The sequence below is a fragment of the Gorilla gorilla genome, chromosome 23, assembly GCF_029281585.2.
Source record: "Gorilla gorilla gorilla isolate KB3781 chromosome 23, NHGRI_mGorGor1-v2.1_pri, whole genome shotgun sequence".
Lineage (NCBI taxonomy): Eukaryota > Metazoa > Chordata > Mammalia > Primates > Hominidae > Gorilla > Gorilla gorilla.
The window spans coordinates 20,768,183-20,784,542 of record NC_086018.1 but is presented as its reverse complement, the minus strand read 5'-3'; the positions used below and the strand labels follow the sequence as shown (position 1 = coordinate 20,784,542).

General features: G+C 54.1%; 1 protein-coding gene across 2 annotated transcripts in view; it reads right to left on the bottom strand.

The window, feature by feature from the left end:
* The window catches only part of BCR (BCR activator of RhoGEF and GTPase), a 137,241-nt gene that overhangs the window by 14,763 nt on the left and 106,118 nt on the right, over positions 1-16,360 (bottom strand). For both annotated transcript variants that reach the window (XM_063704630.1, XM_031005674.3), the window contains exons 11-16: positions 15,940-16,059; positions 15,046-15,121; positions 13,597-13,701; positions 12,810-12,884; positions 10,584-10,681; positions 8,064-8,195 (exon numbers count right to left, since the gene is read on the bottom strand). In XM_063704630.1, coding sequence (XP_063560700.1) covers positions 8,064-8,195; positions 10,584-10,681; positions 12,810-12,884; positions 13,597-13,701; positions 15,046-15,121; positions 15,940-16,059 — 606 coding nt within the window. The remainder of the gene's footprint in view (positions 1-8,063; positions 8,196-10,583; positions 10,682-12,809; positions 12,885-13,596; positions 13,702-15,045; positions 15,122-15,939; positions 16,060-16,360) is intronic.

Here is a 16,360-nt window from a genome sequence, read left to right as displayed (position 1 = left end):
TCTGCTGCTGGAAAGTAAACATGGAGGACAGGGCTTTGTCCAGTTCATTCTCTGTGGTATCTCCAGTACCCAGACAGACATAAAACATACCTCTATAAGTTATGTAATACATTGTTTAATGGATCTAGTTTATATATATATAGTAAAATACATATTGGCACAAAGCAAGTACTGTTACATGCACTGGAAATTGCTGAGCCAGGCACCTGCCCTCTCACAGGTGAATTAAATTGGGGTGGGGGGGCCACGCAGCCTTGACGGTTGAGTGACTTATGCTCTCACGGGTGGGGGGTCAGCGTTTGCTGCGGTTCTCATCCTTATTTGTCGTTTGTGAAGAGGCGATGGAGCAGGCACTATCTGGCTCTAGCCCCTGGTCCGTGTCAGTGGGAGTGATGGGTGGGAACCATGGCTAGACAGGAAGGAATCTGATTGCTGTGTGAAGGGCATTCATGACTCACGCCAAGTAGGTGGCGGCTGCCCTGGTCCCTGGAGTTCCAGGCTCTCAGCTGGGGGGCTTGTTTGTGGGATCCCAGGAGGAAGGAAGTCGGAGGAGTGGTGGTGACTATGCCATTGGCGCTCTGCGACACCAGCCTGGCCTCTTTCTCCCCCGTGGACACTGTTTTCTGCACAGGGATACCTGAGAGAGGATGTGCATGACTCCGGAGCCCAGCCTTTTTGAATCTGGGCTTTTCCCAGTGACACCAGGTGCCTTCTGTGCTGTACCGTGTGGGAGGCGCTTGGCTCTCTGCAGCCAGCTACAGGGGCCTACAGCCCCCACCCTGCTTATGCACCTTGACTCAGAAGTTGAGTAGAGAGACCCTCCCGTGAGGTGAGGCAGTTGCAGCAGGTAGAGAAGCCGCAGCATCCCAGGAGTGTCCAGATCCAACCATGAGGGCAGAGGTCCCTGGCAGGCCCCAAGGGCAGGGGTCTGGGATGGAAAGGAGTCCTCAGCAAAGCTGCTCATGTGCCTGTCTGTGGGCAGCAGGAGTCGGGATCTTCTGGGCTGGGGGCTTGGCCCGGTCTGGTTTTTTGCTCCCCTTAATGGTGCTGATGAGCTGGGTTTAGGAACCACTTGCCCGAGTCTCAGATTTTGGCTCCTGCTCTTCAAATGCCTGTCCTGGATGACTTACCAGGTCCCCACCTCCCTTCTTGCACGATAGAGGCTCCATGAGGGTGGGGGTGGCGGTGGGGGGGCTCTAGAAATTGGGATGGGTGACCTGCTTTGTTCAGAGCCGCAAGCCAGAAAGGCAAGGGGATACACAGTACAGCAGGGACAAAGCTGTGGTGGTGCCCACAGTCCAGAAAAGAGCCACTGACAGCACAAATTGAAGTCCTTGTGTGTGGGCAGGTGCAAGAGGACCCAAGTCGGGTGTCCCTTCCAAGCCAGCCCCGAGCCTGAATGAGCCATCTGAGTGAGCGAGGCCATCCTGGTCCATCCTCAGACACCAGGAACCCGCTGTGCCACCCTAGTCATGGAAGGCTTCCTGTGTGCCATGCCTGGGGGGGGGGGTCCCCAAGAACAAGAAGACCCCTCTCCCCAGCCTTCATGGTCTAGATCAGAGAAGCTGGAAAGGAAGGATGTGGCAAATGTGCCAAGAGCCAGGGCAGGCTTTGGCCCAGATTGACTGGTGGCTCAGATGGCACGGTTACTTGGGAAGTGAGGTCACGGGACAGAGAAGCCTTCACAGAGCAGGGAACATTGAGTCTGTATCTTCAGGGAGGGATTTTTCAAGGTGAAGGCATCAACATCCATCCAAGATTCATGGGACGGGGTATGGGACACATTGCTGGAGGGCTAGTCTGCAGCCTAGCCGAGTGCGGCGCAACACGGACGGGGGCCCAGAGACACAGTCCCAGTGCTCCTGCACATCCTGGGCCAGAGAGGGAGTCACCACAGTTGGCAGAGCTGGGGAAATTGGAGCCTTGCTGCCATTAGGAATTTCTTCAGTTTTTTTCTGTCTTTTTTGATATAGTCTCGCTCTGTCCCCCAGGCTGGAGTGCAGTGGCATGACCCTGGCTCACTGAAATCTCTGCCTCCCGGGTTCAAGCGATTCTCCTACCTTGGCCTCCCAAGTAGCTGGGACTACAGGCATGCGCCATCGCGCCTGGCTAATTTTTTTGTGTTTTTAGTAGAGACGGGGTTTCACCATGTTGGTCAGGCCGGTCTTGAACTCCTGATGTCAAATGATCCGCCCTCCTCAGCCTCACAAAGTGTTAGGATGACAGGTGCATCTCTCTTCATTTGCAAATTTTCTAGGTTGCTAAATCATGTTAGTCCTGTCTATTCTCCTTAGAGGGCAACATTCTATCAAGTCATAGACTTTTGTCTTCTCCCATTACTCCTGCTCTATTTATGTGTCTTGCTGGGCTCACAACTCATGTTCCAGTGGGGGCATCAGAGTTCATTTTTGTTGTTGCCAGTGTTTTATGTGAGCCTCGGGGATGAGATTTGGACTGTGAGCCTCTGCTTCATTTGAAGCTGGTGCTCTGGCTGGCTGGCTGGAGTTTCCCTGACTTCTCTGCCAGCCTGGGTTATGTGGGCACCTGACCAGGCACAAGCCAGCAGGTCTGACTGGGGCCCTCCTGGTGGCACCCTGGCAGCTGCTCTCAACTCCCCACCACGCAGTGAGGTCCACCCATTTTCGGGCAGTCTCCCTGTTGGACTGCCCACTCTGCAGCAGCTGTTCCCCCCGAGAGCCCATGGATGTGCCTGGCAACAGCCTGTGAATGCAAAGATAACACCAACTTGGGTGGATCTTATGTCCATGTGCACAACAGCACTGACCATGCCAGCCTCAGACTGGAAAGAACCCAGGCGTCCACCTGCTGGTGAATGTCTGTTAATCCATACAATGGAATATTACTCAGCCTTCAAGAGGAAGGACATTCTGACACATTCTACAACATGGGTGAGCCTTGAGGACATGCTGCTAGGTGAAATAAACCAGGCCCAAAAGACAAATGCTGTATGATTCCACTTACATGAGGTAGCTAGAGTAGTCAAATCCACAGAGGCAGAAAGTAGACTAGAGGTTAACAGGAGCTGGGGGCAGGAGGAATGGGGAGTTATTCTTTTTGCACCTGCCCCCCTGGGAGTTATTGTTTAATGGCTGTAGAGTTTCAGTTTGAGAGGATGAAAAAAAAGTTCTGGAGATGATGGTGGTGATGGTTGCACAACAATGTGAATGTGCCTGATGCCACTGAACTGCACACTTAAAAATACCTGGGACATTTTACATTGTGCATATTTTACAATTTTCTTAAAAAGGAAGGAATTACTTCTCAGCCTTCTGGCTAAGATACAAAGGCTGCCCATGGTGCAGGGATGCATGTGGAAGTCCAAACTCTGAACTCCCCGACCCCCTCACCATGAAGGCCCCGATCACCACTGGGCACATGCACAGCGTGGCGGAGAAGCCCCAGGCCTGGCTGGCTCCCGCCCCAGCCACCCCTGGGAACTTCAGCACCTTCATCTGTGAGAGGGCAGGTGCCTGGCTCAGCAATTTCCAGTGCATGTAACAGTACTTGCTTTGTGCCAATATATATTTTACTATATATATATATAAACTGTAGATCCATTAAACAATGTATTAAATAACTTACAGATATAGATGTATGTTTTATGTCTCTGGATACTGGAGATACCACAGAGAATGAACTGGACAAAGCCCTGTCCTCCATGTTTACTTTCCAGCAGCAGAGACAAACATAAGCCAAAATAAAGATCACGTCACGGGGGACGTGATGGGAGTTGGGGGAGGTATGGTCAGGTAAGGCCACGAAGGCATCGAGAATCCCCATTTGTATTTCAAGGATTATCTCAGGGCCATGTAGGTCTCGTCCACACAGCCATTCACCCGTGCAGGGGGGTCTGTGATGTGCCTGGGGGGCATTCCGAGATGAATGAGACATGGTCCATGTGGCAGAGGCACCAATAGGAGAGAAAGTTATGTAGCCCCTAAACAGTCTTGGAGCTAGGCGTGGTGGCTCACGCCTGTAATCCCAGCACTTTGGGAGGCCGAGGAGGGCAGATCATGAGGTCAGGAGATCGAGACCACGGTGAAACCCCATCTCTACTAAAAATACAAAAAATTAGCCAGGTGTGGTGGCGGGCACCTGTAGTCCCGGCTACTCGGGAGGCTGAGGCAGGAGAATGGCGTGAACCCAGGAGGCGGAGCTTGCAGTGAGCCGAGATCATGCCACTGCACTCCAGCCTGGGCGACAGAGCCAGACTCTGTCTCAAAAAACAAAAAACAGCCTTGGAGAGGGGCAGGCCCCAGGGGGTCTGTTGCAGCAGGAACACAAAATGAGTGATGTTTGTTTTGAACAAATATTTGGGGAAGATTTAAAGGTGAGGAGGCTGGGTGCAGTAGCTCACGCCTATAATCCCAGCACTTTGGGAGGCCAAGGCGGGTGGACCACTGGAGGTCAGGAGTTCGAGACCAGCCTGGCCAACATGGTGAAACCCCGTCTCTACTAAAAATACAAAAAAATTAGCCAGGCGTGGTGGCACATGCCTGTAATAACAGCTATTCAGGAGGCTGCGGCAGCAGAATCGCTTGAACCCGGGAGGCAGAGGTTGCAATGAGCTGAGATGGCACCGCTGCACTCCAGCCTGGGCAAGACAGTGAGACTCTGAAGAAGGAAAGGCAAAAGGAAAGGAAGAAAGAAAGAAAAGGAAGGAAGGGAAGGAAGGGAAGGAAGGAAAGGAAGGAAAAGTGAGGAAACACATTTGGGCCAGTGGGACAGTAACTCACCCAGGTCACACTGAGTGTGGTGGGGGAGTGACAAAGACTCTCCTTGACGGAACTCATCTGGTCCCTCCAGCTCTTTATTCCAGCTAGATCCCATCCTTGGGCATGTTCTCAGGAGCCCAAATTTTGCAAGAATCCTGCTAAGTCCGTTTAGCCAGAACCCCCTGCCCTTGCTATCTGATCAGATTCCTCACCCCACGCCATCCCCCGGGGGAGATCGATCACTTTGGCCTGTCTTCAGCAAGAATCCTGTCGGGTCGGTTTCACCAGAATCCCTCTTCCCCCTGATGTTACTTCATCATTTTCCATCCATCAACCCCTACCCTGCTTCTTGGCTGCAAGTCCCCACTCATCCAAGTGACTTCAGCATTGAGCCCATTTCTAGGCCTTCCATTTCTAGTCTTTTCCCTATCACAATAGTTACTAAATAAAATCTGCTTTTACCACTTTAACTGCTGTCCAGCTCGGGTTTTTCTTTGACACTTACTGCTCTCCTCTTCCCCCGGATGGGGTGGGGTGCTCAGCCAGCACCCCTAGACTGACAGGAGAGCACAGGTCACGTGCATAAATACTTCAGTAGCATTGCAGAAAAGAGTTTCAAAAGATGGCCTGACATGATAACACAGGAAGAGGCCTATCAGCTCTTTTCTCTCTTTCACTGAGACCCCCAGTTACTTAGCAACAGTACTCAGAGGCCCTGGTTCAAATCCAGCCACTCCCAGGATTCCAGTGATTGAAGATTTGGATGAATTGAGTCAATGGTTGGCAGAATCTGAACCTCCCTTTACCTGGTTTGATGAGCTGAAAAAAGGAGCCAGGCACCCAGGCTGTGAGTATCCCTGGGCTGAGCAGTGACACTGTGCCAGATGCAGGCTGGACTGTGGGGGAGGAATGCCCTAGGCTGGGTGGGGGAGACAGAAAACATGGAGAGGGAGAGAGAAGTGGGAGCGATGGGAGCACGACTGGCTTTGCAGTCTGCTCCCTCTACCTCCCTGAATACCCAGGGCCCTGATTCTGAGCAGGTTAGAGAAGCATCTCCTGAGTGTCAAATGAGCTCTCTCAAAGATCTGCTGCAAGGACCGAATGGGAAAGCACATGTGGCCAGGCACAGTGGCTCAGGCCTGTAATCCCAGCACTTTGGGAGGCTGAGGCAGGAGAATCGCTTGAACCCGGGAGGTTGCAGAGAGCCAAGATCACACCACTGCACTCTGGCCTGGGCAACAAGAGCAAAACTCTGTCTCAAAAAAAAAAAAAAAAAAAAAAAACTTAGCCAGGCATGGTGGGGCACGTCTGTAATCCCAACGACTTGGGAGGCTAGGGCACAAGGATTGCTTCAGCCAGGAGTTTCAGGTTGCAGTGAGCTATGATCCTGCCATTGCATGCCAGCCTGGGAGACACAGCCAGATACTGTCTCAAGAAAACAAAGAACAACCACCACCACCAAAGCAAGCACGTGTAAAAAAGAACCTGAGCCGTGACCATCACCCAAACTATGACCGTCACTTGACTGATGCTAAAATACTTCGGATCTCAAAGGAGACCAGCACTAAGTACTCCATCAAGAGTGGTGTGGCCCATCTGTGTGGTACAATCTCCCACCATGAGAATCCACACAAAGGCTGGCAGGGTGAACAAGACAGTGCAGTGGGACAGCGACAGGAGAGCTGAGAGCAATTTTTACTTAATTTATTTTGTTTTAGACAGGGGTCTCACTACGTTGCCCAGGCTGGTCTCGAATAGCTGGGCTCAAGCAATCCTCCTGCTTCAGCGTCCTGAGTAGCTGGAATACAGGCATGTGCCAGAGGAGTCTTTTTGCTTTTAAACCCGACCTCAAAGTATAGGGAGCCCCAGGAGGCTCTGAGCCACTGAGTTCCCTTATAAGCTTCCAAGGTAGAAAAACGGGCAGTAGCTGCACCTCCGAAGATGTGGCCAGCCAGGCCGGGGTGGCAGAAGGGGGTGAAGCCAGCACTTGGTAAAGATTTGCTGATCTGAATGAGAATGTGGGATCCATCAGCAAAGATGACAAGTGACTCAGGGAAGAGCCACCCTCTCCCTTCATTCTTCCTGGCACTTCGTATTTTTTTTTTTTTTGAGACGGACTCTCGCTCTGTCACCCAGGCTGGAGTTCAGCGGTGTGATCTTGACTCATTGCAAGCTCCGCCTCCCAGGTTCATGCCATTCTCCTGCCTCGGCCTCCCGAGTAGCTGGGACTACAGGCACCTGCCACCACGCCCGGCTAATTTTTTTGTATTTTTAGTAGAGACGGGGTTTCACGGTGTTAGCCAGGATGGTCTCGATCTACTGACCTCGTGATCTGCCCACCTCGGCCTCCCAAAGTGCTGGGATTACAGGCGTGAGCCACCGCGCCCAGCCTGGCACTTGGTATTTAACCACAAGAGGATTACTTCCTGCTTAGGGAGGGAGACTGGGCTTCCTGAGGAGCCCTGTGCTTCTAGGGGCATGTGGAATGCCAAACCCACACCCTCTAGAGGCCTCTTGTGAAGATGGAAGGTCCTGGGAAGAGAGAGCTTTACCCACAACCCACTGACATAATGCACTATAAGGAAAGCACGACCAGGGCTTCCTCTCAGCTACCCCCGCGGAATTGTGAGGGTGGGAACAGGAGAAACAGGGCCTGGGGCGCCAGCTATGATCCTCCAGGAAACACTGGTGGCGTGCTCCCAGCGGCTAGATAAGCTTCTGAAGGACAGAGGGCCCAGGCAGTCTCCTTAAGAACCAGGGCCCCCTTGCTGGTCCTGTATGGACACATTCTCGGTCTCACCTGGGGGCTTCCAGATTAGCCTGGGAGGAGACCTGTCTGTGTGCACCCTGTTCAGAGATACAGCCCTATACCCTAGAAACTGGGTCTAGACCACAGATAGGGGATGCCAAGCAGGCAGCCTCTGGGACCCCTGCGCTTGCAGGCAGCCTCTGGGACCCCTGTGCTTTTCTAAGAAGACTGGCACAGGATGGGCCAATTTCAGCCCAGGACACCATCTAACTGTTCTGCCTTTGGGTTCTCCTAAGGCCGGGCAGGAACTGAGGCCCCAGCTGCAAAACCAAGTTGAATGGAAATTCCTTTGGGAATGAGCCGACGCAACAGACATGCAGACAGAGGGTGGTACATCAAGACCCATCAAGATACATGCAGGCACCGGCTCAGGTCTCCCACGATGGATGTTTCAGAGCCACAGCTGCCCACCCCACCCCACCCTGGGTGCAAGGCCATCACCATCTCAGTGTCCCCAAGGGCTGCATGAAAAAGGACGCCATGCATCGGGCAGGGGAGGGTAGGGATGGCTGCCTCACCTGGACCTGGCCCTTCCCCATGAGTCTGTCCGTGCTCTCGCCGTCCTCCTTGGGGATCTTCGTCTTGTTGTAACACTTTTCATAGCACAGTATCCTCAGGGTCTGGGAGCCCTCCAGCTCTATCTCAAATTCCTGCAGCCCCGAGGGAGAAGGGAAGTCCAGTGTGAACAAACGGGTCAATGTTATGGCTGAAGGGTCCTCTGAACCGGGGCTCTCCCTGCCGCCCTTGCTGGCCCAGAGGGACCAATGCCTGAGACCCTCCTCCCTTAGTCCTGGGACGCATGGAAGTGTTCCTTGTAAGCACCCCTGGCATGAGACTGTGGCCCAGCCTGGATGCTTCCAGAAGCTCCGACTGCCTTTCAAACTTAATCCAAACCCCTTACACCAGCATCTCAAAGGGTGATCCCCACACCACCTGCCTCACAATCGCCAGGGTACTTGTTAAGAGATACTTCTATGGGCTGGGCATGGTGGCTCACACCTGCAATCCCAGTACTTTGGGAGGCCAAGGTGGGCGGATCACTTGAGGCCAGGAGTACGAGACTAACCTAGCCAACATGGCGAAACCCCATCCTACTAAAAATACGAAAAATAGTATGGCGTGGTGGTGCATGCCTGTGATCCCAGCTACTTGTAAGGCTGAGGCACGAGAATTGCTTGAATCCGGGAGGCGGAGGCTGCAGTAAGCCAAGATCATGCCACTGCACTCCAGCCTGGCCAACAGTGTGAGACTCTCCCTCAAAAAAAGATATTTCTATGGACTCTGAAAGATAATGATCTGTCGATGCAGGTTCACTTTTATGGCGGTGAGACTATTCTGTAAGATATTATTACGGTGGATACACGTCATTCCACGTTTGTCAGAACACATAACATGTGTAACACCAAGAATGAACCCTACCTAACATCAACTATGAACTCTGGGTGGTAATGATGGGTTAATGCAGGCTCATCAACTGTAACTCATGTCCCACCCTGGAGTGGGATGTCCATAATCGAGATGGGGGGCAGGAGGTACATGGGAACTCTGTTCTTTCTGCTCCATTTTGCTGCAAACCTAAAACCGCTCTTTAAAAAATGAATTATATCTAAAAGGAAACAAAAGAGTGATCCTTGGGGTTGATACAGGAGGGAGAGGGACTTGGAGGAAAAACTGCTCCCCTAGCTTTCCAGTTGTCTGCCGTGGGTGTGTGGTGTTAACTCTCTCCTCCATCACCCTGACGGTGCCGTTGGTGAATCTGCACTTCACACCGAGGCGTGTGCGCGCATGGCTTCTTGGCGGGGAAATGGAGGAGGGTGCGGGAAGAAGAAAGCAGCAGGAATTTCTGAACCTGAATAGGGGAGGGGGTGGGTGTGTGTGTGCGCCAGGAACATGTGAGTGTCCCCAGGTCCACATCTTCATGGACAGTGAGGGTGGTGGAGGTGACCTGCTACAATCTAACCCTCATGTCTTCATGCCTCCCCGGAGCTTCCGTGGCTGCCTGGCACCTGAACCTTTTGCACACTGCCTGGCACCCTCTCTTGTTGTCTCTGCTGGGTCGTGGCACTCTTGGTCTCTGCAAAGGCTTCTTCGATGGATCCCCTGTGGCTCTTATACCCCCTCTCATCACAGCTGCCACTCAGCCCTTTCTGCAGGGATGTCCAGAGCTACAATGACCAGGTTACTTTACTGAGCTCCTTGTGCCCTTGTACTATTCAAGCAACATGTCTAAAATGATCAAAGAGTAGTGGATGCTGAGAAAGGAAACCTGAGTTCCAGCCCCACTGCTCGATCCACCAGCCTCGTGACCCGTGTAGACCAAGCAGCCTGGGGGCTCTTGGCTTCCTCCTTCGCAGGAGCAGGGGTGGGAGACAGCTCTCTGCAGGCCCAGCTGGCCTCTACCTGCAGCATCAAGAATGAGACCTTCGAGGTCACAGCTGCTGCAGAAGCTGGGAAATGGCACCTCTCATGGATCTGGGACTTAGTCAATACGGGCCTCTCTGCAATCATTCCCCTACTCCCGAAGGGGCAGGGCCAAATGGCTAAGTGACTCACACAGCAGCTCTCCAAGGTGGAGGAAGGCACGGCGACACACAATACAAACCCAACACCCTGAGACAAGCAAGCAGGACCCTACAGTCCCTGTCCCAGCCCCACCAGCAGAGCCCCAGGCTTCCGGAAGCCAAGAGGGTCACGGGAGCTCATTCCAACTTCTGCGGAAAAACACTATGGAAACCTACCAAGTAAACATAAGCGCTAACAAAGGCAGACAAAAAGCCTTTTTAAGTCTCTTTCCAAACACTTCTCCAGCAAAATAGGTGGCTTCTTTGTGATGACAGGGATGGATAAGGTTTTCAGGAACAAGGAGATAAAATCTCTTGGACACGTCACCTACTGGCCCCCCAGGAGATTCCTGGAATTCAGCAGCACTGCCTTCGGGGGAAGCCCTCAGGGAGCCCCTGAAGGTTTAGATTATCTCCAGTGGAAAATATCCTGTGCCCCACCTGGCAGGCTGGGCCCTTGTGGAATCAGTTCCTCACCTCGTTCCAGTTTGGCTCAGCTGTGTCCCTGTAGACGCGCGTCTTTGCTTTATTCACAAAATACCCAAAGGAATCCACCTCCAGGGTGCAGTACAGATCTGTGGGGAGAAGCGGACATGGAGAAGGTCACAGGTCTTTTCCACATCACCCACATGGTCTGTAAGAGCAGGTGTTATTTGCAGAATCAGAAAAAAATAAAAATAAAAAAAAAAGGTTGTAACTTTCTTTTTAAAAATTAAACACCTAATTGTGGTCTGGCGTGAACACCAGCGCCTCATGTGATGCCCCTGCCCGCTCTGTGGAATTTCCCTGGGTGCGGCTGGGAAACGGGACTTCCCACAACATTCGTTCACTCAGTCGATCCACAAACCCCAGCTAAAGCCCCTACGATGAGAAGGGCCCTGCACTGGTGGGGACAGAGAGGTGTACACGCCATCATTACACAGTGATGCCACAGCAGAGGGCAGCCGTCCTGGGGGATGTGGGAAGCTCCTACAATCAGAGCAGACCCCGCTGTAAGTATTATGGGGCAAAGAGTTAAGGCAAAGGGGACTCCAGGCCACTGTGGGGCACAGGAAGCAGCTCAGTGCTGGAGAAGTCGTGGGGTGCAGGGGGAAGGGAGGGAGGCGAGGCCTGGAGAAGAGTGGGCTGGGCTGTGGGCGGTAAGTTGCAGGGTGGGGTTTGCATTTTAGAAAAACTACCTGAGACTGGGGATGGAGAGGCCTGGTAGTGGGGACCCTTTCTGCAGGGATATCCAGAGCTACAAAGACCAGGGAGGAGGCCACAGCCAGGGCCTGGCCAGGCAGCCGAGATGACTAAGAAGCCTCACTGATGGAGAATGGCATTTAACGGAGGGAGAGCAGACCACGGTTTCTGGCTTGGCCACGCGGGTGGATGGTGGTGCCCCTCAAAGGGACAGGACATAAGAGGAACAAGTTTGGGGTCCATGAATAATAGGTCTGGTTTGGGGATGCAAGGTTGAGTGCATGGGGCAAGGAAGAGATAGAAAGAAAGGTAACAGGGAGGCAAGGAGAGACAAGCCCGGGACCACGGGGCAGCGTAGGGTGTCACGCTGTATTGCTCACAGACAGGACCCGGGAGGAGATGCAGGGATGCAGGGAGGCCCACGAGGGAAACACCAGCGTTTATGAGGCAGCCAGAGACAGGGGCCCAGGAGAAAGATTACGTTATGAAGGTGCAATCTGCATGTCATGTAATTCATCCATTCCAAGTGTAGGGTTTAAAGAATTTTAGGAAATGTAAATGTGAGCGCAAACAGCACCACAATCTTTTCACGACACTGTTCTCACCTATAAAGTCCCCTTGGGTTCATCTGCAGTTAGTCCTCTCTCCCAACCCCATTCCCCAACAATCCCTGGTAAGCTTTCTGTCTCCACATTTTGCTGTTTCTAGGAACTTTTTTTTTTTTTTTGAGGCGGAGTCTTGCTCTGTCGCCCAGGCTGGAATGCAGTGGCACAAGCTCGGCTCACTGCAATCTCCGCCTCCCGGGTTCAAGCGATTCTCTTGCCTCAGCCTCCCAAGTAGTTGTGATTACAGGTGCCCACTGCCTAGCCTGGCTAATCTTTGTATTTTTAGTAGACACAGGGTTTCACCATGTTGATCAGGCTGGTCTCCAACTCCTGAGCTCAAGCGATCCACCTGCCTCAGCCTCCCAAAGTGCTGGGATTACAGGCATGAGCCACTGCGCCCGGCCTCGAGAAACTTACACAGTGCAACTGATGTGTTACCAGCCTTCACTGTTCTGACAGCTCCAGTAGCTGGGGGAGACCCCCACTTAGAGGGAAAGGAAAAAAAAAGTAGTATCCATCCAGCTCGACAGAGCAGCCAAATCTGCTCTGCTGTGGGGTGAAGGTGCACTGCTGACAGCCCTCCTGGCTTGGACCCAACACTCCTGGGCACCCCAGGGGATGTCTGTCAAAGTCCTTGCCAAACCCCTGTGATTATACGATCCACCTGCAGGGGGCAGCTCACCAGCTCCCAGGATCTGAGACAGGCTAGGGGAGAGGTCAGAGGCCACTCCGGGAAAAACAATTCCACACCCAGAAGGCATCAACCAGCACAAACACTCCACAGCGGCCAGGGTCAAAGGTGTCCCGTGGTCATCTGAATAACCTCCCTGTTTCCCCACACCCTGCCCGATTAGTCCTTCCTGGGTGGAGACCCTGGCTCGGCCGCTGCAACCCTCCTCCCCAAACCAGTACTTACTTGAACTCTGCTTAAATCCAGTGGCTGAGTGGACGATGACATTCAGAAACCCATAGAGCCCCGGAGACTCATCATCTGCGCAAGAGACCAAAGAGGTCAGCTTCTGTTGTCCCGGGAAAGGGAGGCAGGTGACAAGCTAACCCTGCTTCAAAATCAACCATCCGGTGGACACTGTGTGGCTGCCATCTGCCTGGCACAAGGCAAGCCAGTGTCATGGGCCAAAAACATACTCATCATGATTTCTGTCTTGGGGATCTCAGGATCCAGTTGGTTTCACAATACAGGCAAACCAGTGACTCAAAGTGTAATAAGGTTCCAAGGACAGCAGAGGGGGTCGGGGTGGGATGTGGGTGGGGTGTGTGTGGACACATGCGCATAGCGTACGCTGTGTGTGTGACTGAGCATACATGCAACAGTGAATGCAAAACAGCTTGACCAAAAGTGCCGGCTGGCAGGTAGCTGGAGGAGAGGAGGGCTGGGAGGACGGGAGTGGAGCCAGATCCAAGCCACAGAGCATCTGAGGAGCATCTGCTGCAGCCCTGTGACTAGGAATAGAAGCCGTGCATCTCCTCAACCACCCAGCTGCAGCCACTCAGGGAGAAACTGCTCCTAACCCACCTTGTCCACTCCTGGGAGGAGACAAGAGGCCCTAACAAGCATAGCTCTTCCTTCTGAACCAAAGTCCACTAGTCCCATCAAAAGTGCTAACAGGAAGGGGGGATCAGCCTTCAGGCTAGCTGCCTGCCCTCCCTGCAGGTGCCCTGTACACGGAGACGGGGGGGCCCACCTTCCTTGTTGATGGTCAGCGGAATGCTGTGGACGGTCTGGAGTTTCACACACGAGTTGGTCAGCATCTGCAGCTCCACGGATGTCAGGGAGAAGCTTCTGAAACCTGGGAGGTTGGAAAAGAGGTGCACCAATTGGTCAGTCTGCTCCTTGGCCCTCTGGCCCCTCCCCCTGGACCTCCACCACACACTCTGGGGAAGGGGCACGGCAAGAACTGGTGCCAGGGCTTGCGGGCTCAGGAGAGGGCACTTGGCTCTCAAGTGCAGTGCTGGTCTGGCAGCAGAGTGAGGTGTGGCCCTGGAGAGCCCAGGCCTGGAGGAGTCTTAGCATGAGACTTACAAACACACACATCCCACGCTACCTAAGCACAGCCACAAGGCAGGTCTGAGAATGAGTGGCTGGACTGGGAGCACCTCCCTGTGAGGTCTCCCCATACAGACAGCAGCATGGCTCTGCCCGTCCTCTGCTAACACAGGCCCCCATTTCTCCACCAGGTGAGGAAAAGGGGCTTATTTCTGGGCATAATGCTGAACAGGGAACAGAGGCTGCCACTCTGGGAATGGCTGGGGCTCCTATGTTATGACAGGAAACCCTGGGACACAAGCACTGGCAGGGCTGCCCGGAGATCCTCGATCCCCCAGGCCACGGTGGCATTGGGGGCTGAGAGGTGGCTCTGCATAGGTGAGAATGATGAGCCTGAGGGGGTGGGAGGTCAGGCCAGGCCAGAGGCATGCAGAGCCCCAGCCCAGGGTGAATCCCAAACCTCCAAGGAGGGAACCGGATCTGCCTTCCCCACCGACACTGCCAGGCAGGACCCGAAGGAAGGAGAGCCCTGACAGAGGGAAGTGCCCAGAGAAGGAAGGGGCTGCCCCAGACAGGAGGGAGCGCCCCTGAGCTGAGAGCGGGCAACCCCGGCCATATGAACAGGGCAGTGGGGCCAGCACAGTGTGGCCGCCCAAGTGGGCCCAGCCAAAGGCCCCTTTAGCATCAGCACCTGCTGGGGCAGGGAAGGCCCAGGGGGCGGGGAGTAGATGAGGGGAAATGGGGGAGGCCAAGAAAATGGGGTGGTGGCAGGGTCCCAGAAAGGCCTAGGGGGCAGGCCGGGGGTGCGATGTATGGGCAGCAGGCTGGGGGGAGATGGCAGGGGTGTGTGTAGGGGCAGGTGTGGAATCTGGAAAGGGCCTGGGGAAGGGGGATTCACAGGGGATCACAGGGCAGTGGGGAAATGAGTGCCCAGGGGATGGGGGCAGGATAGGCTGGCAGGGGAACAAGAGGGCTGGGGGCCTATCGGGATGGCTGTCGCCAACTTGTTTTCTAAATTAGCCCTCCATGCAACACCTCACTTGGATAAAACCCCTCAAAGTAAAAAAGAAGGTTTAAAACCACAGGAGCTGCCAGCCTGGCCCTAATGGTTTGAAGCCCAGCCCCTCTCAGGACAGAGGATACTCACACTTCTTCTGCTGCTCCCGGATGTTCTCCCTCCACTCTGCACGCTCATAGTCAGAGGAGATCAGGAACGTGTAACTCTAGGGTGGGCAAGAAGAACACACCCAGTTATCTCCGCCCTGGCTACGCAAATGCCTGGTAGGCCCGGGGCACCTTAGAGCACACAACTCGTATCTCCAGCCGGCTGGAGCCCAGTGGCCAGGTGTGCTCACGGCCTGGCATGTCGCTTCTGGCACTCCCTACCCTTCCTGCCAGCTGGGTGCCACAGCACCTCTGGCACACCATCTCTCACCTGAACTACATGGGTCAGGGTGTGATGCTGGCAGAGGGGCACAGCTTAGGGACATGGAGGTAACCAGGTGGGATCTGCAGAGGTGAAGGTTAATCCAGACCTGACCTCCTGCATTCAATTCACAAGCCCCACACTAGCCCAGAGGTGAGGCTTCTGCAGAGCCCACCAGCTGCCTCTCCTGGTCAGGCTAGAAAACAAGCCATTCTGGACATTGACAGACATGTACTGACAGGAGGGAGAGGCCCAGGTTACAGATGGCAGCAGGAGCCAGACTCAGGACAGAAGGTGTGTCTCTGGCCCTCAAGGCCCCGGGACAGCATCCCTGTACCAAGGGCCAGGTCTGCACAAACCTGCTAGGCTCCCCTGCCCTATAACCTCCCTGGAGACCCTGTCCACTCCCAGCTGTGGGAGCTGAGCCAGCTGCCACTCAACCTGGGGGCTACGGCCCAAAGCCCCAGACAAAAGAATGAGCGTGCTTGCATGCACCATGCCGGACAAGCCTCTCTCAGAGTGGGGCGCGTCCAAGTGAAAACGCACTGCCATTAGGCAACCAGGAGCCCATCCCAGGCCAGGAGAGCAGGATGGGCCGGAACAGCAGGCGCTCACCTTGCCGTTGCGGCTGTGCACCCTGAAGGCCATGCTAGGAGACATAAGCAGCAGCAGCGACTCCTGCTCCGACAGCTTCTTCTTCAGCCTCTCCGTAGCCTTGCTGCCCTTGTTCGCCCTCTGTGGGGAGATGCCACAGCCTCACCTTCCCATTCCAGTGCCCCACACAACCCACTCCCACTCCATCCATCCCCACCACCAGCTGCATTCAGCCTGCAGAGGGCAAGAATCCCATCTCTCCACTCAGCACAGACCAGGGCCCCAGACCGCAGTTGCTGGTGGCCTTTGGAGGACAGAAAGAGCTTTTTTACAGGGTCAAGGCATGGCATAAGCTGCAGGACATGCTCAGTAAACCTTTTTTGGAGGAATTAAGTCTTTCCTCTCACAAGGGCGGAGAGAAGAGACTTTTACCGACATCCCT